This window comes from Jaculus jaculus, chromosome 13 (genome assembly GCF_020740685.1).
Source record: "Jaculus jaculus isolate mJacJac1 chromosome 13, mJacJac1.mat.Y.cur, whole genome shotgun sequence".
Taxonomy (NCBI): Eukaryota; Metazoa; Chordata; class Mammalia; order Rodentia; family Dipodidae; genus Jaculus; species Jaculus jaculus.
This window is the reverse complement of record NC_059114.1, coordinates 13442722-13467130: the sequence shown is the minus strand read 5'-3', so window position 1 is coordinate 13467130 and position 24409 is coordinate 13442722. Positions and strand designations below refer to the sequence as shown.

Below are 24409 nucleotides of genomic sequence, written 5' to 3'. Positions count from 1 at the left end.
GGATCGCCATGAGTTTAGGGTCACCCTGAGACTACAGAGTGAATTCCAGAGCAAAACCCTACATTGAAAAAAAAAAAAGTCATTAGGAAGGAGCAAAGTTGCAGTTACAGGGCAGGAGAGGTGGCTCAGTAGTTAAGGGCACAAGGGCCTGAAGACGCCTGAGAGACCCCTTCTCAAGACCCACGTAAAGATTTGGGCATGGCCACATGAGTCTATAACCCTGGTCCTGTGGAGAACAGAGACCAGAGAATGGCCAGGGCTCATGACAAGACAGGTCCCAGGATCATTAGGAAACTCTGGTTCAAGAACAAGCAGGAATGGAATGGAACACCCAATATCCCTGCCATTGCCTGTCCTGCACACACACATGAAAGAAAATATGCTCCTAAAGGAAAACAGTATCCCCACCACAGAGACCCTTTATCTGTGTATCATTTTTTCCCCTGCCAGTTTTTTGTTACTTGGTTTTTCTGTTGCTCCTCATTCTAATTCTCCAGACTTTTTTTTTTCTTGTTCTTTTCTCATCGCAGGGTTGACTACATTTTAAATGTCACGAGAGAGATAGACAATTTTTTCCCTGGCTTGTTTGCATATCATAACATCCGCGTGTACGATGAGGAGACCACAGATCTTCTTGCCCACTGGAATGAAGCCTATCACTTCATAAACAAAGCGAAGTAAGTGGCTGGGGGAAGAGCCTGGCTTGGACTGACTGGCAGAAGTGACCAGTCGGCCGGGACACGAAATCAGTCAGTCACTGCCCGATCTACGTACAGAAACCCGGTGCCTGCTGAGGCTCTGACACCTGATGGATCTTTGGGTTTACCTGCAAGGCCCCAGGCACCAAAGGGGACAAGTGGAGCCCCGGTGACCTTGTCCTCCCCCACCTGTCCTTGACTGTGATGTTCAGTTCAGTTTTCATCCTTGGCCCTGGTTCCAGAAAAGAATACTGTATCAGTTAAGCAACTGGGCCAGGGCATGGAGCTCTGGGGGACTGCTCCTCAAAGTATGCAGGCTGTCTCTTTTCCCCAAGGTAGTGCCATGGTCCTCTGTGCCTAGAATACAGATGGGGCCAGCCCCCCCCCCCAATCCCTGAGCCCCTCAGAGGCCCTACCTGCCTTTGTCCCCACCTCATTCCCCTTTGGAACAACTTGTATTGAAGCCCAGAGCGGAAAGAGGTGACCCCCGTGAGACGAAGCCACGAGAACCCCTCTTCCCTTGAACGCCTTCAGATCGGAGCTGTTAGGGGGCCCCTGCCAAATCCTTCCCAGCATTCCTGCTTTCCCGGAGACAGGCGCAGGGCTCCACGGTGGGCGCTGTGGCAGTCCGCAGCAGGAATGTGGCGGAGGAGCTGTGACCCTGGTAGAGAAGGCGTGGCAGCGGGCGTGTCTTCTGGACACACGGCTTCCCCGGTGCAGCCTCGCCAGCCTGGCCCTCCCTGGCCTTCTCAGCTGGCCACGCTGGGAGGACCACTGCCCCGGCCTTGCCGTGTACCAATCAGCTGCTGCCGTTGCTGGACCAGCACTGCCTCTTTACCAAGAGCAATCGGCCCATTCCCCCTGGCTTCTGTCTCTCTCTCTCTCTCTCTCTTTCTCTCCCTCTCTCTCTCTCTCTCTCTCTCTCTCTCTCTCTCTCTCTCTCTCTCTCTCTCGGCCCAGCCACTGCGATCCACACATCTGCCCTGGGCTCCCCTGTCTGTCCAGCATCGCGCTCCCCAGGGCTGGCCAGTTGAGCTTCACAGACCCTGTTTTTTCCAGCAGCTCATTTCTTGCCTCCATCTGCCCGAGCAGCTGAGCAGCTTTTGTAGCCATTCCTATAGCTAGCTGCCCCAGGTGTTCCCCAGGAAAGGGGTTGTAGGTGGCTTTGCCTAACCTGGAACATTCCCACTTCGTAACCCTGGAGGCCACTGCCTTTTGGAGCTGGCCAGGCTGGGCAGATTTATCTTGCCCTCATTGTGTGCTAACCGATTCTACAGCGATGTTATTTCCCTTACAGGGTGTGTGGACTCTGCTCCGTAAACATTAGGACTGAGGCGGGGTTGGGGCTCTGAGATAAATTCAGGACTTAACAAGTCTGGTAAAAACCCCAAGTGATGACGTTGTGGAAGACTGTTTCTTTGGTGTTTTTTTTTTTTTAATTCTCGTTCCCCCTCCCCACCCCTCCCTTGCCCACAGGAGGAACCATTCCAAGTGCCTGGTCCATTGCAAGATGGGTGTCAGCCGGTCCGCCTCCACAGTCATAGCCTATGCCATGAAGGAGTTCGGCTGGCCCTTGGAGAAAGCCTATAACTACGTGAAGCAGAAGCGAAGCATCGCGCGGCCCAACGCGGGCTTTATGAGGCAGCTGTCTGAGTATGAAGGCATCCTGGATGCAAGGTGGGTGCGTGCCTGGAGAGAGAGGCTGGCAGACTGAACTGGCCAGGCTACCCCCTTGGCATCCCTGTCTGCTGCTGTCTGCCTGGCAGCAATTTCCACAGCGCTGGGAAGGAGGGGGGAGAGGGTGGCTTGAGAAAAACAACTATTGTTTGGGGTTTGATTAGTGGTTTCCAGGAGGGATCTGTTTTGATTTTGTTGGCACACACGGAAAGCTTGGCTTTGCTGCCAGAGAGAAGGTGCCTAACTCTTCCTTCCAAGGCACGACCTGGTGTGTGGTGTGGGCCTGAGCGTATCGTATCTATTTCCTTTGCGCCTGCTTCGGTGCCAGGCCCCGGAAACGCCCTTCAAAGCTGGGCCAGTGCAGAGCCTGTAGAGGCCACTGGATGGTTCCAACCACAGGCAAACTGGGAAGCCGTCCCTCGAGCCCCAGTTTTCTCTTTGAATTAAGGATTAGGACCCACTGGAGTGTGATACTGCAGGCCCTTGGAAAATAGCATGTTATGCCCTCAAAACACTACAGAAGGGCTGGAGAGGTGGCCCCGTGGTTAAAGCGCTGCCCTGCGAAGCCTAACAACCCAGGTTTGATTCCCCAGGACCCACGTAAAGCCAAAAGGGGGCACATGTGTCTGAAGTTCTTTTGCAGTGCTGGAGGCTCTGGTGTGCTCTCTGTCTTGGTCTCGGTCTCTGTCTCTCTCTCTCTCTCTCTCTCTCTCTCTCTCTCAAATAAATAAATAAATAATGTTGGGCGTGGTGGCGCACACCTTTAATCCCAGCACTAGGGAGGCAGATGTAGGAGGATCGCCGTGAGTTCAAGGCCACCCTGAGACTACATAATTAATTCCAGGTCAGTCTGGACCAGAGTGAGACACCCTACCTTGAAAAACGAAAATAAATAAATAAATAAACAAAATATTTTTTAAAAATAGTAAGGGGCTGGAGAGATGGCTTAGCAGTTAGGGCACTTGCCTGCCAAGCCTAAGAACTCATGTTCATATCTCCAGGTACCACGTAGCCAGACGCAAGCGTGAATGGTGCACGTGATCACAAGGGGGTGCACACGTCTGGAGTTCGTTAGCAGCGGTTTAAGGCTCTGTTGCGCCCATTCTCTGTCTTTCTCTCTGCCTTTTTCTCTCAAAAAAAAAAAAAGCCACTAAAGTAGAACTACTGCATGATCCAAAAATTCTACTTTGGCATGAATCCCCCCAAAGAATTGAAACCCATGACTCACAGAGGCATTTACACACCCAGAACAACAGCCGATGATGGCAACATGGCTCACGGTAGTCCCAGGTAGAAGCAGGCCTGTGTGCATTGGTGGATGAATGGATAAACACATGTGGACATGCATACAGTGGAAAATTCCTCTGCCTTAAAAAGGAAGGAAGGAAGGAGGGCTGGAGAGATGGCTTAGCGGTTAAGCTCTTGCCTGTGAAGCCTAAGGACCCCGGTTCGAGGCTCGATTCTCCAGGACCCATGTAAGCCAGATGCACAAGGAGGCATGCACATCTGGAGTTTGTTTGGAGTGGCTGGAGGCCCTGGTGCACCCGTTTTCTCTCTCTCTCTGCCTCTTTCTGTCTGTCTGTTTGCCCCTCTCAAATAAAGAAATAACAACAAACAAAAAAAAATTTGTAAAGGAAGGAAGGAAGGAGCCAGGCGTGATGGTGCACACCTTTAATCCCAGCACTCGGGAGGCCAAGGTAGGAGGATCACTGAGTTCAAGGCTATATTAGTGAATTTCAGATCAGCCTGGACTAGACCTTGAAAAACAAAAAAAGGTGGGGGGTATTGGAACTAGGTGAGGTAGAGTTCCTCCTGTGTTCTCACCTACTTGGGCAGCTAAGAAGGGAGAATTACTTGGACTGGAGAGATGGCTTAGCGGTTGGGTGCTTGTCTGTGAAGCCTAAGGACTTCGGTTCAAGGCTCGATTCCCCAGGACCCACGTTAGCCAGATGCACAAGGGGGCGCACTCATCTGGAATTTGTCTGCAGTGGCTGGAAGCCCTGGCGCGCCCATTCTCTCTCTCTCTCTGCCTCTTTCTCTGTCTGTCACTGTCAAATAAATAAATAAAAAATAAACCTAAAAAAAATAAAAAAGAAGGGAGAATTACTTGAGCCCAGAAGTTCAAGGCCAACCTCTGCCCCATAGTGAGGCAGAGGGATTCTGTGCTTTACTCAGGACAGACCTGGAGGCCAGAAGCAAGTGTTTTATGATAGAGGTGGTCAGGGGGTGGTGAGGGGACAGTTCATGTTGAATGGGTAGAGTTTCTTTGTTGTAGCTTTTTTTTTTTTTTTTAATATTTATTTATTTGAGAGAGAGAGGAGGGCAGATAGAGAATGGGTACGCCAGGGCCTTCCGCTGCTGGAAGTGAACTCCAGGCACATGGGCCACCTTGTGCATCTGGCTTATGTGGGTCCTGGGGAATCAAACCTCAGTCCTTAGGCATTGCAGGCAAATGCAAACATCTTGACTTCTAAGCCATCTCTCCGGCCCCTTGTGTTTTTGTTTTTGTTTTTGTTTTCTTCAAGGAAGGGCCCTGCTCTTGCCCAGGCTGACATGGAATTCACTCTGTGATCTCAGGCTGGCCTTGAACTCACAGCGATCCTCCTACCTCTGCCTCCCGAGTGCTGGGATTGAAGGCTTGCGCCACCACGCCCTGCAAGGTAGAGTATTCACCATGCACAATGAAGAGTTTGAGACGCCAATGGTGGTGATGGTTGCACGATGTTGTAAGTGGGTTTGGTACTCCCAAGCTTGTGTATTTACAGGTGATCAAGATGGCCAAGTTTATGCCATGCGTCTTTAACTGCAATTTTCTGTGTAATTTATGAGAGTGAGTAAGTTAGAGAGAGAAAACTGGTACACCAGGACCTCCAGCCAGTCAAACATGGGACTTGTACACCACCTTGTGCACATGTGCGGCCTCGTGTGCTGTGTCACACTGTGATTCTGGCTTACGTGGGACCTGGAGAGTCGAACGTGGGTCCTTAGGCTTTGCAGGCAAGTGCCTTAACTGCTAAGCCATGTCTCCAGCCCTTTTGCCGCAATTTTTATTTTTATTTTTTTTTTATTTTTTGGTTTTTTGAGGTAGGGTCTCACCATAGTCCAGGCTGACCTGGAATTCACTCAGGAGTCTCAGGGTGGCCTCGAACTCATGGCAGTCCTCCTACCTCTGCCTCCCTCCTGAGTGCTGGGATTAAAGGCGTGTGCCACCATGTCTGGCGTTTTTATTCTTTTAACTTTTATTTATTTACAAGAGAAGGGAAAGACAAACAGAATGGGCATGTCAGGGCCTCCAGCTGCTGCAAACAAACTCCAGACACACATGTCATCTTGCGCATCTGACCTATATGGGTCCTGGGGAATTGGACCTAGGTCCTTTAGCTTTGCAGGCAAGCGCCTTAACCGCTAAGCCGTCTCTCCAGCCCCACAACTGCCATTTTTCAGTTGGGGGAGGACAGGAATGAATGCCCCGAGGTGTGTGTGAGCATGGGGTGATCTGGGTGCCTTTCATGCTGATCATAGGAAGAACTCAGAGAGTATTGATGCAGCTAAGACCTGCCTCCTATCCCCCAAAATAAAGGATAGCTTCTTCCAGTTGCATGGGGTGGCCCTACATCACACAGCCGGTGGGTGGCAGGAGGGAACCACATGCCCAGGCGGGAGCGGGGCTGAAACAGGCCCCTCTGGGAGTGCTGAGTCCTAGGCTGTCGAGGCAGAAGCCCGCAGTTGGGAACCCACTTTCTCCCCTCGTTCCCTTTCCAGCCTGCACAGGCGGCCTCCCTGGATCATTTCCGACTAGTATTGGAAGGAAGCCAGAGGCCATGTCCTCCAGCTTCCTAGCCAAGTTTGGGAAAGCACACGTGCCCAGGCAGGGTTGACCGGGCTCTACTGGGGGGGGGGATGAAGTGAGCATCCCACTCTTTCTTAACCTGCCGGTCCGTGGGTGTCCTTCCTGCAGACAGCGGGTTCTCAGGCACAGCCGCAGCCTGGATGGAGCCTGGCTGGAAGCGGCTCCTGGGCGGTGACATGTCATGGCAGTGTTCCCTGGCGTGACGAAGAGCCGCAGCTCCTTAGCGGGCCTGTGCTGGGATTGCTGCTCATCTTCCCCTCACACCCCTCGGTGTTCATCTGAGACCCGTGCGGGTGACCTTAGTAATGTCCCTTTTCACGGCGCAGCTTCCCCGCGTGCCCCCCCCCCAGCTATAAAACATGTTATCAAAAAGAATATCGCCGGGCGTGGTGGCGCACGCCTTTAATCCCAGCACTCGGAAGGCAGAGGTAGGAGGATCGCCACGAGTTCGAGGCCACCCTGAGACTACAGAGTGAATTCCAGGTCAGCCTGGGCTAGAGCGAGACCCTTCCTCGAAAAACCCAAGAAAAGAAAAGGAAAGGAAAGGAAAGGAAAGGAAAGGAAAGGGAAAGGGAAAGGGAAAGGGAAAGGGAAAGGGAAAGGGAAAGGGAAAGGGAAAGGGAAAGGGAAAGGGAAAGGGAAAGGGAAAGGGAAAGGGAAAGGGAAAGGGAAAGGGAAAGGGAAAGGGAAAGGGAAAGGGAAAGGGAAAGGGAAAGGGAAAGGGAAAGGGAAAGGGAAAGGGAAAGGGAAAGGGAAAGGAAAGGAAAGGAATGGAATGGAATGGAATGGAATGGAATGTCATGTGGCTGGGAATGTAGCTTTGTGGTAGTACTCCTGTCTAGCACATGCAGGACCCTGTATTTAAAAGCCCTCCTCCCCCCTGTATTTAACAAAAAGAAAACATCACTGTAAGAAACCTTTTCAGCTGAGTATGGTGATGCGCACCTGGATTTCCAGCAGTCAGGAAGTGAAGGCAGGAGGATGAAGAGTTCAAGGTCATCCTCTGCTACATAGTGAGTTAGATGCCAGCCTGGGCTACATGTAACTGTCTCAAAGAAGAAGAAATGAGTTGAGGCCTGCAGTCTTGGGCTGGAGAGATGGGCTTAGCCGTTAAGGTGCTTGCCTGCGGAGCCTAAGGACTCAGTTTCCATTCCCCAGTACCCATATAAGCTAGAAGCACAAGGTAGCACATGTGTCTGGAGTTCATCTGCAGTGGCTAGAGGCCCTGGTGTGCCCATTCTCTCTACCTGCCTCTTTCTCTCATTCAAAACAGCTAGGCGTGGTGGCACGTGCCTTTTAATTCCAGCACTTGGAAGGCAGAGGTAGGAGGATCACTGAGTTTGAGGCCACCCTGAGACTACATTATAAATTCCAGGTCAGCCTGGGCTAGAGTGAAACTCTACCTCAAAAATAAAACAAACAACAACAAAAACTAGTCTCTTTTTCATCAACAAATACTTAGCACTTTTTTTTCTTTTTAGTTTTTTGAGGTAGGGTCTCACTCACTATGTAGTCTCAGGGTGGCCTTGAACTCATGGCGATCCTCCTACCTCTGCCTCCCAAGTGCTGGTTTTAAAGGCATGCACCACCACACCCGGCACTTAGCACTTTTAAAAAAAAAAAAAATTTATTTATTTATTTGAGAGCAACAAACCGAGAGAGAGAGAGAGAGAGAGAGAGAGAGAGAGAGAGAATGGGCGCGCCAGCCACTGCAAACAAACTCCAGACACGTGTGCCCCCTTGTGCATTTGGCTAACTTTGGTCCTGGGGTATCGAGCCTCAAACTGGGGTCCTTAGGCTTCACAGGCAAATGCTTAACCACTAAGCCATCTCTCCAGCCCATTTAGCACTTTTTAAAGAAATACTTATTTATGTATTTGTTTAAGAGAGGGGTGGAGAGACAGAATGAGTGTGCCGGGGCCTCCAACCACTGCAAACAAACTCCAGACACATGCACCACTTTGTGCATCTCTTGATGTGGGCATTGGGGAATCGAACTCAGGACATCAGGCTGGCAAGTGCCTTTCACTGCGGAGCCATTCCTCCAGTCCTCCTTAGCACTCTTCTAGAATCTCAAGTGCAGTGTGAGGGTTACAGTTACATGGTTATCTTAGTGCGTAGAGAGCGTGGCATGCCTTCTGTTCAGTCCCCTTCATGTCCTACAGTATAGATAGGACAAGATTGTTACTGTCACATGCCCAGTCAACAGCGAGGGACATCAGTGCGTGACTCAGTTCTCACCTCCAGCCTGTTGAGGGTTTCCAAAAGTCACAGTAAAAAGAGACTAAACTCGGAGACACAGATTGGAGGTCGACTTCCTTAGCATCTGCCACATTGTCTCCTCTTGGCAAAAAGTCTCCGGGGGGGGGGGGGGGCTGGAGAAATGGCTTAGCGGTTAAGCGCTTGCCTGTGAAGCCTAAGGACCCCGGTTCGAGGCTCGGCTCCCCAGGTCCCACATTAGCCAGATGCACAAGGGAGCGCACGTGTCTGGAGTTCGTTTGCAGAGGCTGGAAGCTCTGGCTCGCCCATTCTCTCTCTCTCCCTCTATCTGTCTTTCTCTCTGTGTCTGTCACTCTCAAATAAATAAATAAAAAATGAACAAAATATATTAAAAAAAAAAGTCTCCCGGGGTTTCTCACCCACGTGTGTCTTGGGCATGAGCAGATGGGAGTGAAGTTTTGCCTGCAGAGCCTGCCCACTGTCCGCTCGTCACCTTTCTTGCGAAGGCCTGCAGTTTCTGCCCTCTTGGGGTCACCTCCCTGTGCCCTCTCTTCCCACAGCAAGCAGCGGCACAACAAGCTTTGGCGCCAGCAGACGGACAGCTGTCTCCAGCAGCCCGCGGATGACGCCGTAGAGCCCAGCAGCTTCTTGCCAGAGACCCTGGAGGTAGCCCTGGATACCGGACTACCTTGCTTGGGTGATGCCACCCAGCCCGGGCTTCCAGGAAGCCAGGCCCCGGGAGGACCCTCTCTCCCCTGCTGTTTCCGAAGACTTTCACACCCCCTCCTCCTCACTCCTCACGATGACGCGGCTGGCTCCGTCCACTTGGAGGACCTGGAGAGGGACGCCCTGTTGGAGGAAGCCGCTCAGCCAGCAGAAGTGCACGCACTGGCCCGGTGTCCCCAGGAAGGCACTGGGCGGTGTGAGCAGGACAAGAAGAAGAAACCAGAGTTTGGGTGTCCCAAAGCCTGGAGCAGCTCCCTGTCCCATGTAGAAGAGATGGAGAGGGAGGAGGGCTTCGGAGAAGGGAGGTGGGGGCGGGCCTCCACCCGGCTCGATAGAAGCCTGCCGGACCAGGAAAACCTAAATAACAACAACAGCAAGAGAAGCTGCCCAGACGACTTTGAGGTAGGCATGGGACCAACGTGGGAACGACAGACCTTGCCACTTTCTGCCCCAGCCCACAGAGCAGCCCCCTTCCCGGCTAGCTTTCTGTTCCCTCTGCAGGGCCGCATTCTCACCTCCAGCCCGCTGATGGTCTCAGAGGGTCACTGCCGCCTGACCCAAAATGTAGCAGATGCGTGACTAGTGGACCTGGCGTCATTGGGAATGGGAATGATTTAATCCCTGGGCATACCATGTCTGCACCCAGTGCACCTCATTCCTGTCTAGGTCAGAGTTCCCAACTCGGTTTTTTTGTTTGCTTTTACTTTTTTTTTTTTTTTTTTTTTTTTTTTGGTTTTTCAAGGTAGGGTTTCACTCTAGCCCAGGCTGACCTGGAACTCACTATGTAGTCTCAGGGTGGCCTTGAACTCATGGTGATCCTCCCACCTCTGCCTCCCAAGTGCTGGGATTAAAGGCGTGCGCCACCACGCCCAGCTTTCAGTTCTTTTTTTTCTTTTTCTTTTTTCTCACGTAAACTGCAAAGCATGTCGTTTGTTCCTCTACGGTCACTCTGAGCACGTGTGGCTCACCCCCTCCCACCCTTCCACCCAGTATAGCTTTGAAACAGATCCCAGACAGAGGTGACATGTTATTCCTATATGTGCCAGTTTGTGTTGTAACCACCGTGCCATCCCACCTTTGGAAGAGTGACAGGGGTCCCTTGACTCCATCAAGTGTCTCGTCTTCCAACTCGGATGCCAGAGCTGAACTCTGTGCGCCCCTCATGGCTGCCATCCTTGGAGGGGACGTTCTGCAGCGAGGCTCAAGTGAGGACCCTGGGGACGGTGACAGAAATGTTGAGGCAGCGAGAGGTTTCTAAGTAACACGGCGCTATCGTGCACAATCAAAGCAGTTGGGGCTTTCATCTGCTGACCTCCCAGTCATGAAATGTGCTCCAAACCAGGGAGGAACTATGTGTTTCCCCACCTCCCACCACTTCCCTCGGGGAGCAGAGACAGATGGCATGCAACCACTTTGTCCAGGACAGTGGTTGGTGCTGTGGTGAGTCGCAGTGGCATGACTGTGCGTCACTGGATGGTAACCAGGAGAGCAACTTGGATAGGAGGGTCAGAGAAGAAAGGGCTCAGTCTGCCTTGACCCCTGCCCTCCCCCCCTCTCTCCCCCCCAGAAGTGGGTTCAACATGTGACAGCATCTCGGGACCTAGAGACAAGCAGCCATTGTGTGTTCCGTCCCTTTCATTAACTGTGGTGTGCCAGGGCGGTGCGGGGTCCCGCCGTGCGTCACCCATCCCCACGCGTGCAGTTGTCCAGGGCAGACGGAGACGAAGCACGGGACAGTGTGGCAGAGGACCGAGCTAGACGCAGAGTGGTGACCCATCAACCGTGGCCCGATGACAGGCTTGCCATGAAGGAGTGGTGGTGCCTTCCGAGCAGTGAGACTTGATGTATGAAAGACGGGGCAACGTGCCACGGAGTGGGGGGCCGTGGACAATGACAAGAGGGGCGGTTGGGCCTCCGTTGCATGTTCACGGAGCTGTGTGCATTGCTGTGGGGACACTGGAAGACTTTCAGCAAAGGGGTAAAGACAGGTCGGTGGGGCGAAAGCACAAGCCGAGAAGGGATCCTGAAATGGCTGCCTCAGAGCCTGCGGCTCCGAGGCTTTGCTAGGGAAGCCTGGGGAAACTGAGCCCTGCCTCCCCGCCTACCCGGCAGCCGGCAGGCCTGTGCACGGGCCTTTCTTACCCATTTTGGAGCCTGCACCCTGCTGCTGTCCTGCCTGGTTCCACTTGGCCCAGAGGTTTCGAGTGACTGACTGTCCCATTGTAAACATGGCCCCTTTTCCATGCAGATGTAGCTCAGCCGTCTGTCTTTGGCACTTTCCACCAGCTCTCTGGTGAAATCCTCACCTTTGGTCGTAGGTATCCTTTGAGCCAGGGTTCTGTCTCTCCTGTCAACTTTCTTTCTTTTTTTTTTTATTTTTATTAGCATTTTCCATGTCTCCTGTCAACTTTTTTCATAAAGAGTTCCGCAAGGTGCTCTCCACCCCACCCCCACCACCACCACGGTCAGTTTCAGTCCAGGTTTTAGAAGACATGGATGCTTTCGTTAGAGCTTCAGGAGAAGTTCTAGGTCAAGAAATTCAGGTCACACCAGGAGGGTACTAGCGCTGGGCAGAACCAAGGGCCAACTGGTGGGCTCCAGGGTTTCTGATGGGGTGGACCCTCCTAAAGTCCCTTCCATGGCTCCCCACCCACCCATACCTGCACCACGGTTTCCCCTCAGCCTCCCAGGGAGGAGCCCTGTGTCCTTTGGACCCCTCCAGTGTTAAGAATGTCGAAAACATACCAACCTTGGGGAGACTTGGGTCTGCTGCACAGGATGGCATCAACCCTTCGTGGTCGGGGGGTGGGGAGGTCACCCAGGGTCCATTTGTAGGAGAAATGACGAGAAACCCCCTATCCTGCAGCCTGAGGGACTTCCTTACAGATCAACCGGAGTCTCGGGCCAGACAGCTGGGTCAGAGCTAGGTCCCTCATCTGCCCTTGTCCCGCTGGCCTCCATCTTAGCTCACCATTGGCCTGAGCTGAGGGTTGCCCTGGCTCACAGCAGGTCAAGGAGGCAGAAGTGCATGCTTCATTCGTTTAGGCCTCTTGTGACCAAAAGCAGGGGTTGTTCTTGGGAAACAGCAAAAAGGTTATTGGCCGTTAGCGTAAACCCCCTCCCTGGGCCACGCTCTCATCGGGGCCTGGTGGGCACCTGGGTTTGTGTCCGTTGGAGATAGTCCCAAACTGTTTCTGCCTCAGCCGTCTCTTGTGGAGACCCTGTGGCAACCTTGCTATGGGCATGTGCTGGCCAGGAAGGGTTGCTGACTACCCCCACCCTATCGCAAATGCCTTTTGCCACGGAGAGCCCCTTTCCATGGTTGTGTCAGAAACTCTAGCCTGGAGCCTGGTGTGGTGGCGCACGCCTTTAATCCCAGCACTCGAGAGGCAGAGGTAGGAGGATCGCCATGAGTTCGAGGCCACCCTGAGACTACAGAGTGAATTCCAGCTCAGCCTGAGCTAGAGTGAGGCCCTACCCCGAAAAACCAAAAAAAGAGAAGGGAAAGAGAAACTCTAGGCTGCTTTGTTCCCCCAGCACTACAAGCTGGAGCATGGCTGCCCTGTTTTCCCCGATGAGCCTGTGGTCTGGGCAGGGGCACCCCATGCAAGCGGCGAGTGAGAAAGGGCGGTCTGAGAACACCCAGACCTAGCCCTGTAGCCCACACTTTGGCCTTGACCTCGGGTCTTGGCTTCTGGAAAGTCACGTTTGGCATTCCCAAGTCCTCGCCAGCCTCCCTTCACGGGTCAATCGGGTTCAAAAGGTCTGCACTGAGATAAATGAAATGAAGCAGTGCCCGCTAGCCCGGCCCATGCCCTGTCGCAGCTTGCCCCTTCGTGCTGCCCGGGCTTTGGCTCGGGTTCCTCTGGCTCACGACGCTCTGTTCCCTTGCAGCACGATGCGGTGTTTGGGATCCTTAATAAAGTGAAACCTTCCTACAAGTCCTGCGCCGACTGCATGTACCCTACGGCCAGCGGGGCTGCGGAGGCCTCCACGGAGCCGTGCGGGGACCCCAGCGCCCCCGCCATCTGCACGCAGCCAGCCTTCCTGCCCCGCACCTCTTCCCCCATGGCCCATGCAAGCAGCAGGTGCCGAGCTCTAGAAAGGCCAGCCGCCAGCCCAAGCGACACCCCCTCGTTCCTAGCACCAGCAGGCTCAAGGAAGCCAGACGCCAGCAGCCCTGAGTTGGGGTCAGAGCCCCCAGCTAGCCTTCCAGTATCTTCCAGAGAGACCCCCAAAGCCCTGCCAAAGTCGCTCCCCTTGAAGAATTCTCACTGTGATAAGAACCCCCCCAGCACGGACGCGGTGAGGGAAGACTCGTCACCCAAGAGGGATCCGAAGGCCACCAAGGACCTGAGGCTACTGTTCAGCAGCGAGTCGGAGAGACCCACCACCCACAGCTACCTGATGCAGCATCAGGAGTCCATCATCCAGCTGCAGAAGGCAGGCCTGGTCCGCAAGCACACCAAAGAGCTGGAGAGGCTGAAGAGCCAGCCCGCAGACACGGCCTCGGCCTGCAGAGAGAGCGCCACCAGCAGGCTGGAGGCCAGCATCCCCGAGGAGGGCCAGGAGCCCGCCCACCAGGTGGGGAGCCGGGAGAAATCGGGGGCCACCCCTCTGCCCCCAGAGGAGGCCTCGCCCAGGAGCCCCGCTGCCATCTCCTGCCGCCTGGATCACACCAGTAACTTCTCGAAGGACTTTCTGAAGACCATCTGCTACACCCCCACCTCCTCCTCCATGAGCTCCAACCTGACCCGCAGCTCCAGCAGTGACAGCATCCACAGCGTGCGCGGGAAGCCGGGCCTGGTGAAGCAGCGCACCCAGGAGATCGAGACGCGCCTCCGCCTGGCGGGCCTCACCGTCTCGTCCCCCCTGAAGCGCTCCCACTCGCTCGCCAAGCTGGGAAGTCTCAACTTCTCCACCGAAGACCTGTCCAGTGAGGCCGACGCATCATCCACCGTCGCCGACTCCCAGGACGCCAAGGGGAGTGACTCTTCCTTTTTGCACGACCCCCGGGCTCCCCCAAGGAACCCCAGGGCCGCCGCCCCCGAATCATCATCGGGGAGATCTGCCCCCGAACACTTGAAAAGCCCATCGTCGTGCACGAATGCAAGCTGACTCTCCTCTGGCTCTAGCGGGCCTGACATTTTCATGCTGTCCTTCCCGTGGTCTCGTTGCGGATTCTGATCCACCCTTGTACATCTTGGTTTGTGTAAAATAACTGAAATCACCTGAGCTCCCCCCCCACCACCACCTCCTGTTGCAGGGACAGGGGGGAAACCACACTGGCCTCGAGCACAAGAAGGGTATGTGGCCCCGAGAGATCTGGAAGCTGTCAGCTGGGTGACACAACACTCTTGATTCCCCAGGTCCTGTCTTCGAGACGAATCATAATCAAATGTGCATCTGACATACGCCACTTGGCGACGTGCAGAGGAGCTGCGGTGGTGATGTCACCACGGACCACGCTCCCTGCTCAGTCCGGTCTTCGCGGGGAAACTCTTGGATGACAACGTAATTTCTACCTCTGTTCTCGCTGTGCTTTATTCTTATTATTATTATTTTAAGATACAGTAACGACCAAGGTTCGTTCCAGGGAATGACACTGTGTCAGAAAATTTTTTTCTAAAAAAGAATTTGTGTTGTTACTTCCCCATAAATGTCAAGACTTTTTTTTTTTCTCACTTGACTGCTCCAAGCCCTGCTGGGGTGAAGTCATGAGAGGAAGAAGGAGGGCTGTGAGGAGTGGGGGGGGTCTTCTGTGCAGTCCAAGTCCCCCATCCTGGGGTCCTGTGGCCACACAGAGGTGTGTGTGTATGTGTGTGTGTGTGTGTGTGTGTGTGTGTGTGGTTGGCAGCAAGGTCAGGGTGGGAAACGGGTGTGGAGTCCTTTATTGGTGATGAAGTGGCCGTCGCCCCACGGGTGGGGCAGGACTCTAGGAGCATCACCCCACCCCGCCAGCACAGAGAACGCACTCGAAGGCACTGGAGCATCGGCAGCGGGGCAGCGGTTCTGGGGTGCAGAAACCCTGACAGCCAGGCTCGTCTTTAAATCCCGTCTACCCATGTCTGCTGAGAGGAGGGGGGGTGTCAGAAATAAGAGCCACTTGTGGGTCCCCGGGAACCACTCCGTATGTCGCTTGGCTGGGAGATGCGAGTCCCTTGGAAAGCCTCACAAGTGTTTACAGTTGCCTTTTCCTGGGGCGAGACTACTTCTTCCTCTTTCTCCCGCTTTCCCCAGTTGTCATGCTGTGGCCAAGGACGCTGGAGCCCAAACGTCGGCTCTGGGCTGGAGAGATGGCTCAGCGGTTAAGGCGCTTGCCCACGAAGCCTAAGAATTCATGTTCCAATCTCCAGGTCCCATGTGAGTCAGAAACGCACAGTGACGCAAGCGCACAATGTTGTCACACAGGCGCCCAAGGGGACACAAGTGTATGGAGTTCGTTTGCAGCGGCTGAAGGCCCTGGCACCCCCATTCTTTCTCTGCCTCCTCCTTGCTTGTTCTCTGTTGCAGTCAGGTTCACATTGGTGGCAGAAATCACCCGACCAAGAACAGGGTTTATTTTGGCTTACAGGCTCAAGGGAAAGTTCTATGATGGCAGAGGAAAATGATGGCATGAGCAGAGGGTGGACCTCACTCCCTGGCCAATGTCGTTAAGTGGCCAATAGCAACAGGAGAGTGTACCAAATACTGGCAAAGGGAAACTGGCTATAACACCCATAAGCTGGCCCCTAACAATACACTGCCTCCCGGAGGCGTTAATTCCCAAATCTCCATCAGCTCGGAGCCTAACATTCAGAACACCTAAGTTTATGGGGGACGCCTGAATCCAACCACCACAGTCTCTGTCAAAATGAAAAATGGAAAAAAAAAATTAGGTGAGCTCATGCATAACACAGGGTGCTAAGATATTTCAAGGAGAGACAAGCAGCTTGGTAGAAATGCAGAAGGGCTTAATTTGGGGCCTGGCAAACTATTGTATATAAGCCCTAGGGTCCAAGAATGGTTTTTGCTTTTTCTGTTTGTTTGAGACAAGGTCTCACTCCCCAGTCCAGGCTGGCCTCAAACTCTGGCGCTTCTTTTCTCCCTCAGCCTCAAGTGCTGAAATTATAGATAGGGTCTGCCATGCCCAGTTTGGTTGTTTAAAAAAAAAAAATTCAGGAGTGGAGGCTCATGATTGTAATCTCCACGCTGAAGAGGCTGAGGCAGGATAATCATGAGCCAGGACCTCCCTGGGCTACACAGTGAAACTCTGCCTCCAAAACAATAAATAGTTAGTAACCGACCGCAAGAGACCATGTCACTACGAAACTACCACATGGCCACCTGGATGCCTGGGGCCAAACCCTTCCCTCCTACCTTAGTCTTTTCCAGCCTCACCCCATTTGTCTGGAGTGTGGATAGTCCTTGTGTAGAGACCACAAAATCGTCAGGGGCCAGCCCCACTCTAGAAGCAGATGAATAGGTTGTCATCTTGAGTTGGTCAGAATGAAATCCCGCCCCCCGCAAAAGTGGCCATTCTGGAGAAAGCGCCCAGGCAAAGCCTTCAGAACAAGGCTGGTTCTTACCTCAGGTAGCACAGTTGTTGGGGACACCCTCCCTTCCAGGAATTTGGCTCCCCGGTATGATTTTTTTGTCTTGTTTTGGTTTTGGAAACAGGGTCTCATAGCTCACAGTGACCTCGATCACCCTACATAGCCATGAATAACCTTGAACTCCTGAGGTTCCTGCCTCTACCTTCCGGAGCACCACCACACCTGGTTTTCTGGGCACGTTGTTTTTATTTTTAGCTCTCCATGTCATTTTATAGGGAACTTAACGACTGTTATTTGTAATTACCTTAAAAAAAAAAAAAACGAAAAGCGATTATCCACTCTCCCTTAGCCAACAAAAACATGTTTAAAAAAAACACCAAGCTTAATATGTATTGCCAAATTCAATTTCACATGGTAGATCTTTTTTTTTTTTTTTTTTGTCAAAATAATCCCTTAAGTTTGGTTTGGTGATGATAGACTTCTCTTGACTTTTTTTTTTTTTTTTAAGTCACATTTGTGTAAGAGCCTTAGATTTTTGAAAACTTTGATCTGGAAAGCCATCGTTTTTCTTGTTCAGGTAAAGGCGTGGAAGTGGGAGGCTAACAGACGTGGTGGGCCTGTGGCTTCCGGACGTCTTACTCCCATGTGTTGTCAGACGCACCACCGCAGCGCCAGCCCGCGAGTGTCACACAGACCGGGCACTGGCCCTGTCACCTGAGCAAAGAGGGACATCCTTGACCTTCCGTCTAGAGGATGGGATAAAAGCTTTTTTAAAGAGAGAGAGAATGGGCGCACAGGGGCCTCCAGCCGCTGTAAACAAACTCCAGGCACACACACCACCTTGTGCATCTGGCTTACTTGGGTCCTGAGGAATCGAACCTGGGTCCTTCAGCTTTGCAAGCAAGCGCCCTTAACGAGTAAGCCATCTCTCTTCATCCCAGGATGAAGACTTCAATGGAGCGTCAAATAAGCCGTCTGCGAGCATAGAGCAAGCTGATAATTCAATTGAAAGCGTTAACATTAACTAGACGAAAGCATTTTGCCAAAGGTGGGGTTACCTTGGCAATGACATGCGTACTGACCTCAGAAAAGACCGTTTTCTCCATGAGCGCTCCATGCTTGGCCTTGGTGCTTTGTGTATAAAATCTGAGCTGATGGGGAAATTCCACACTTAAGTGGCCCAAGAGAGGTGGGCAAGAGGGTGCTGTGCCCGTCACTGATTTGTGGGAGGGCCAGTTTGTTGAAGGGAAATTCTCCTCTGCTTGGTGTCCTGAGCGATCAGCTGTTCTCCACCCCCGCCCCCCACCATGTGCACTGGTGGCCTCCAAAGACCGCGCTGTGCGGTGGGTCTCCCCTTGCGTTGAGGCACCCTGGAGGTGCAGGCAAGTGGTCTTGTCAGGCTTCATGACTGAGAGGCAAAGCTGGCCTGCCCTCCTATCGAAATTTGACAGTGCCAAGTCTGTTTCCTTCTCTGTGAGATGCTTCTAGATCTACCAAGTTTCCTGGTGAATTTCCTAAGAGCAGAATTCCCACACACACACACCCCGAGGTAGGGTTTCTCTCTAGCTCAGGCTGACCTGGAATTCACTATGTAATCTCAGGGTGGCCTTGAACTCACAGCAATCCTCCTACCTCTGCCTCCTGTGTGCTGGGATTAAAGGTGTGCGCCACCACACCCAGCAACAACAGAATTTCTTGATCCTTTGGCCTTGTTCTCATGGGAGGACATCCCCCCCCCACCCCTGTCACACAGCTCCTTCCTGTAACTCAGGCATGCATGTAGATTGCTCAGTCACACAAGCTGCGTGTCCCAAACCCTCTCTGCTTTCTACAGCCGAAGAGCAGCCCATTCCCCTGCCTCCTTTCCCCCCCGCAACCCCCGTTGGAGCCAGGGGTGAAGGCAGCACTGAACTGAGTCCTTGTCCATCCTGGAAGTTTGACGAATCCCCTCCCAAGGGACCGTTTCCCCCTAGCAAGGAGGAATACTGTGTCATTTGGTTACGGTCACATTGAGGCTCCCCAAGGGCAAGAGCTTGCTTCCTACTAGCTGGAAACAGATTCTGTTTCACCCATCACTGTGGGTCGGCTCGCCACTTAACAAGGGCTTCCCCCGAAACACACAGAACCTCACCAGGGCACTCACATTGCCTGTTGATCAGAAACTTCTTGGTAATGTATCGCCACAGCGTGTTTCAGGGTCACTTGTCCTGGTCCCTGGCCAAGGTTCCTGCCGGTGATGTAGGCCAAATGAGGGTCATTGACTTACCCCATGCACAGCCGCTGTTTATCAAGAGTCCACTCTGCATGCACATGTGCATATACCATATGTATACACACACACACACACACACAACCTTAACCAAACTCCTGCCCATCATGTCTCATGCACACAGCGCTGGGTCTAGGAGCCGCGTTGCCAGTTACCACCTGCATTAGTGCTACCTGGGGTCGCTTGGCACTGACCTCCTTGTTCCTTTGGCAGTAGGTGCCACGGCTCCTAATCAGCCACTTTCTTAAACAGAAGTCCTCGTAACGCACTCTGCCCCCTCTGCTGCCCCTGGCGCTGGCCTTGATGGCATATAAAGATACTGCTTCCCCACCTCTTCCTGCACTGTAATTATTGTTTTACGATTGAGTGCCTTAATGATAGTTTACAAATACTGTGTATTTATGTGGAACTGTTAAGACTCATCTTTTGTGACTGGGTACTTTGTCTTGTCCTGGTGGTCACTGGTAGGACTTGAGTCTGACCTGCCCTCTTACTTGTGCGTATTCTGCTATGCCGTTGACGCGCTGTGTTCGGGAGTTCTCCACGGAACCCGGTAGAAACGGGACCGTGAGTTCCTGCGGGCCGGGCCGGCATCGCCAAACACCGTGGACCATGGTTGCCAGTTTTAGGGTGAGCTTTGGTTCGTCGCAGCTGGGGGTGAGAGTGGCGCAGGTCCAGCACCCTCTGGACCACAACCCCTCACACCATTGCACTCCCGTTCACACCATTGCACTCCTGTTCACACCATTGCACTCCCGTTCTAACAGAGGTCCGTCACCACCGGCCCACCCTCCTCTCCCTCTCTGTTACTGTTGGCGCTCTCTGCAGCACAGCATGCGTACCCCCCCCCCGCCCCCCGTTAGGAGCAGAAAAGTTCAGAAGCTGCCACTGGGATCCCGTGTGTTGTGTTATAGCGACGGGGTTTTAAACTGTTTTCCTTGTTTTTTTTTTTTAATACCATATTTAAAAGGCAGTATCTTTTGTACTGTGAATTTGCAGTAGAAGATGCATAATGCACTTTTTTTTTTTTTACTTTTGTTGGTGTGTATTGTATAGTCTGTGTGCTTCTTGTGATGAAAGTAAACTTTTTCTTTATTAAGTGCCCCATGAGTGAATTTGTACAAAGAGATTCGCTTCAGTAGCTCTTGCCAAGCAGACCAAGCTATCCTCAGCATCAGTATTTTTTTAACTAATTCACTTATTTGTATGCGTTGGGGGGGGGGGGTCGGGGTCTCTTGCTGCTGCAAATGAATGTCCATCTGGCTTTAAGTGGCTGGCTGGGGAATTGAACCTTGTAGGCAAGCACCTTTTTTTTTTTTTTTTTTTACTTACTCAAAAGTGACAGAGAAAGTGGCAGATAGAGACAGAGAGAGAGAATGGGCACGCCAGGGCCTCCAGCCACTGCAAACGAACTCCAGACGCGTGCGCCCCCTTGTGCATCTGGCTAACGTGGGTCCTGGGGAATCGAGCCTTGAACCGGGATCCTTAGGCTTCACAGGCAAGCGCCTAACCACTAAGCCATCTCTCCAGCCCTAGACAAACACCTTTAACCATGGAGCCATCACCTCAGCCCACTTCACACCCACAGCCTTTACCCAGCAACTACCGCGTTCAAGGCTGTGTGCTCTGAAACCTGGGTGACAGTGACGCCGTACTGCCTCTGGTCAGGCCAGGCCGTTGACTTCTGACTATCAGGAGAGGCGAACAGGCACACCGGCAGCTGGCCATTTGTTCACCAAGAAAATGTTACCTGCTAGGATGGGACTGTCAGCTCAAGGAGAAGACAAAGCCAGGGGCGGCCCCCAGAAAACTACTGAGTCTCCGTGTAGCTGGTAGGCCTCGAGGATTGGGGTTGGTGGCTGCTCACCACGGAGACGGGAAGCCCCGAAGACGAGCTGCTGATGCCCACACTCACACCGTTCCTGGAGGCCTTGTGTAGCTCTCCACTGGTGTTAGGTCATGTTCCTTCCCCGTGTCAAATAACCCGAGAGAAACTTCTTAAAAGGATGATGGCGGCCTGGAGAGATGGCTGGGCAGTTAAGGCATTTGCCTGTGAAACATAAGGACCAAGATCTGATTTCCTCTGTACCCACATAAGCCAGATGCACAAGGTGGTGCATGCGTCTGGAGTCCACTTGCAGTGGCTAGAGGCCTTAGAGTGTCCATTCTCTTTCTCTCTTCCCTTCCCCAAAATATATATATATATATTAGTTTTGTTTTTAGAGGTAAGGTTTCACTCTAGTCCAGGCTGGCCTGGAATTCACTATGTAGTCTCAGGCTGGCCTCGAACTCATGGCAATCCTCCTACCTCTGCTTCCTGAGTGCTGGGATTAAAGGTGTGCACCACCACGCCCAGCAATATTTTTGAAAAAGGGATGGTAGGGGCCTGGAAAGATGTCTTAATGGTTGAGGTACTTGACTGGGAAGCCTAAGAACCCATGTTTGAATCGCCAGGTCCCACGTAGCCAGATGCCAAGGTGATGCAAGCATGCAATGTTACACATGCACACAAGGGGGCGCAGGCGTCAGGAGTTTGTTCACGGTGGCTGAAGGGCCCTGGCGCACCCATTCTCTCCCTCTCTTCCTCTCAAAAGGATGGTGGTACTCACCTATAAACCCAGCACATGGCAGGATTGGTGCAGAGGTTTCAGTCTATGGCTGCGCGGGTCTGTGGCAAGGTAGCACGTCATGACAGAAGAAAGCTGTTCACCTCAGTGCCTGCAAAAAGAAAGAGACGCAGGAAGTAATCAGGATGGGTCCCCAATGCCCCCTGTAGGAGCACACCCCAGTGGCCTAAATCTCCTGCTACTAGGCCCCACGTCCTAAAGGTTCCGCCACCTCCAGAAAACAATTAGTCTTTGAGAGACGTTGAAGATGCAAACCAGGACTCGGTGACTTGGGAGGACTGGCTTTCGCTCTCAACACACCTTCCGATGGAAGGTCACTTCTTGGATTCCGGTGAGGGAGACCTTTTAGTCACGTGTCCCCAACCTGCTGATACCTGCCCCGTGCACGTGGTTGCGCATGCGTCTGTAGTTTGTTTGCAGGGGCTGAAAGCCCCGGTGGACCCATTTTCTCACTCTCTCTCAAATAAGCAATTTTAAAAAATGGTTAACCTTGACCTGGGGGAATGGCTTAGCGGTTAAGGCACTTGCCTGCAAAGCCAAAGGACCCAAGTTCAATTCCCCAGGACTCAACGTTAGCCAGATGCACAAGGGGGCACATGTGTCTGGAGTTTGTTTGCTGTGGTTAGAGGTGATGGCAGGCCCATTCTTTATCTGCTTCTTTCTCAAATAAATAGATAAAATATTTAATTTTTGGTTTTTCAAGGTAGGGTGTGGCTCAAGCCCAGGCTGACCTGGAATTTAGTATATAGTCTCAGGGTGACCTTGAACTCATGGCAATCCTACCTCTGCCTCCCGAGTGCTGGGATTAAAGGTGTGCGCCACCATGCCTAGCAAAAATATATGTTTTTTTAACTTTGTTTTACTTATTTATTTGAGAGCGACAGACAGAGGGAGAGAGACAGAGAATGGGCAAGCAAAAATATTTTTAAGGAATAAGAAAGATGTTCTTTAAACCCACCGAGAGTCACGGTCAGGAACTCTTCCTTGGCAGGGTTGAATGAAGACCCCAGTCTATTTGCTGAGTTCCATCCATAATCAGTCTGGTATATTGGCCAGAAATCTTAAGTTTCTAATAAGCCCACCACCGCTGGGAATTTTGTTGTTTTTTGTTTTTCGAGTTAGGGTCTTGCTCTAGCCCATGCTGACCTAGAATTCACTATGTAGTCTCAGGCTGGCCTCAAATTCACAACTGTCCCCCTATGTCCTTGCCTGGCCCCCTGGGAATTGTGATAGCCAAATTTAGAAAACACTGAGATGTGATGAGATTGAGCAGGTTTATACTTTGTTAGCCAGTTAATTACATTCCATGAACACTTTGTGAGACAACACCCACCCCCTCCCTGCCCCTCAGCCCTCCACGTGGCCTTGTGGGCATCATAAGTTTACAGAACAGAAGCAGTTTGCCATGGTTGCATCTTAAAAAGTGATGTGACTAGACAGTTTCTGTTGCCTCCTGGTCTGAAACCCTTCCCCAGCCACATCCCAGCCTAGGGACAGAAAGAAGCAAGCGGAAGATGCACCTGATCTCCCTTTAATCCGAAGAGGGCAGGAGGGTCAAAACTTTTTAGCGGGGTGTGGTGGCACACGCCCTTCATGCCAGCACTCGGGAGGCAGAGCTGGAAGGATCACAGTGAGTCCGAGGCCAGCCTGAGACTACGTGGTGAATGCCAGGTCAGCCTGGACCAAAGTGAGACCCTACCTCGGAAAAACAAAAAACTTTCACCATTTATCCCTCTGGAAATCAGGCCTACTTGATGCTCAGGGTTACTGAAACTCTTTCTCCCCTACATGGTATTCAACCATGTTTTAAAAGCAGTTGCTCATGCACCCTAAGGTATGCTTGTAAAGAGTCCAGTTTCTGCCTCAAGTTCCTTTTTTTTTTTTTGGCAAACCATTGCAGTAAATAAGATGTCAGCATGCACATTAGCAGATCCCAGAACAGGAAAGGATGTGCTGTCCCAAGCACTAAATAATTTTTTCTTTTGGTTTTTTGGTGTAGGGTCTCACTCTAGCCCAGGCTGTCCTGGAATTCACTTTGTAGTCTCAGGGTGGCCTTGAACTCACTGAGATCCTCCTACCTCTGCCTCCCGAGTGCTGGGATTAAAGGCGTGTGCCACCATGCCTAGCTCTAAAAGATCAGTTCTTATTTTTTATTATTTTTCTCAATTTTTATTAACATTTTCTGTGATTATAAAAAATATCCCATGGTAATACCCTCTCTCTCCCCCTACTTCCTCTTTGAAATTCCATTCTCCATCATATCCCCTCCCCATCTCAATCATTCTACTTACATATGTACAATACCAATCTATTAAGTACCCTCCTCCCTTCCTTTCTCTTCCCTTTATGTCTCCTTGTTAACTTACTGGCCTCTGCTACTGAGTTTTTCCTTCTCACACAGAAGCCCAATCATCTGTAGCTAGGATCCACATATGAGGGAGAACATATGGCACTTGGCTTTCTGGGCCTGGGTTACCTCACTTATATAATCCTTTCCAGATCCATCCATTTTTCTGCAAATTTCCTAATTTCATTTTTCTTTACCACTGAGTAGAACTCCATTGTATAAATGTGCCATATCTTCATTATCCACTCATCAGTTGAGGGACATCTAGGCTGGTTCCATTTCCCAGCTATTGTGAATGGAGTGACAGTAAACATTGTTGAGCAAGTATCTGTAAGGTAGTAAGATGATTCCTTCGGATATATGCCTAGGAGTGCTATAGCTGGGTCATATGGAAGATCAATCTTTAGCTGTTTTAGGAACCTCCACACTGATTTCCACAATGGCAGTACCAGATTGCATT

At 52.0% G+C, this 24409-nt stretch overlaps 1 protein-coding gene and 1 pseudogene across 4 annotated transcripts in view; both read left to right on the top strand.

The window, feature by feature from the left end:
- Positions 1–17054, top strand: part of Ssh1 (slingshot protein phosphatase 1) — a 91458-nt gene extending 74404 nt beyond the window's left edge. For all 4 annotated transcript variants that reach the window (XM_045132289.1, XM_045132288.1, XM_045132287.1 and 1 more), the window contains 4 exons: positions 531–677; positions 2175–2375; positions 9006–9573; positions 13066–17054. In XM_045132289.1, coding sequence (XP_044988224.1) covers positions 531–677; positions 2175–2375; positions 9006–9573; positions 13066–14289 — 2140 coding nt within the window. In that variant the 3' untranslated portion in view covers positions 14290–17054. The remainder of the gene's footprint in view (positions 1–530; positions 678–2174; positions 2376–9005; positions 9574–13065) is intronic.
- A 2431-nt stretch (positions 17055–19485) lies between these two features.
- LOC105944468 overlaps positions 19486–24409 on the top strand; it is a 35421-nt pseudogene continuing 30497 nt past the window's right edge.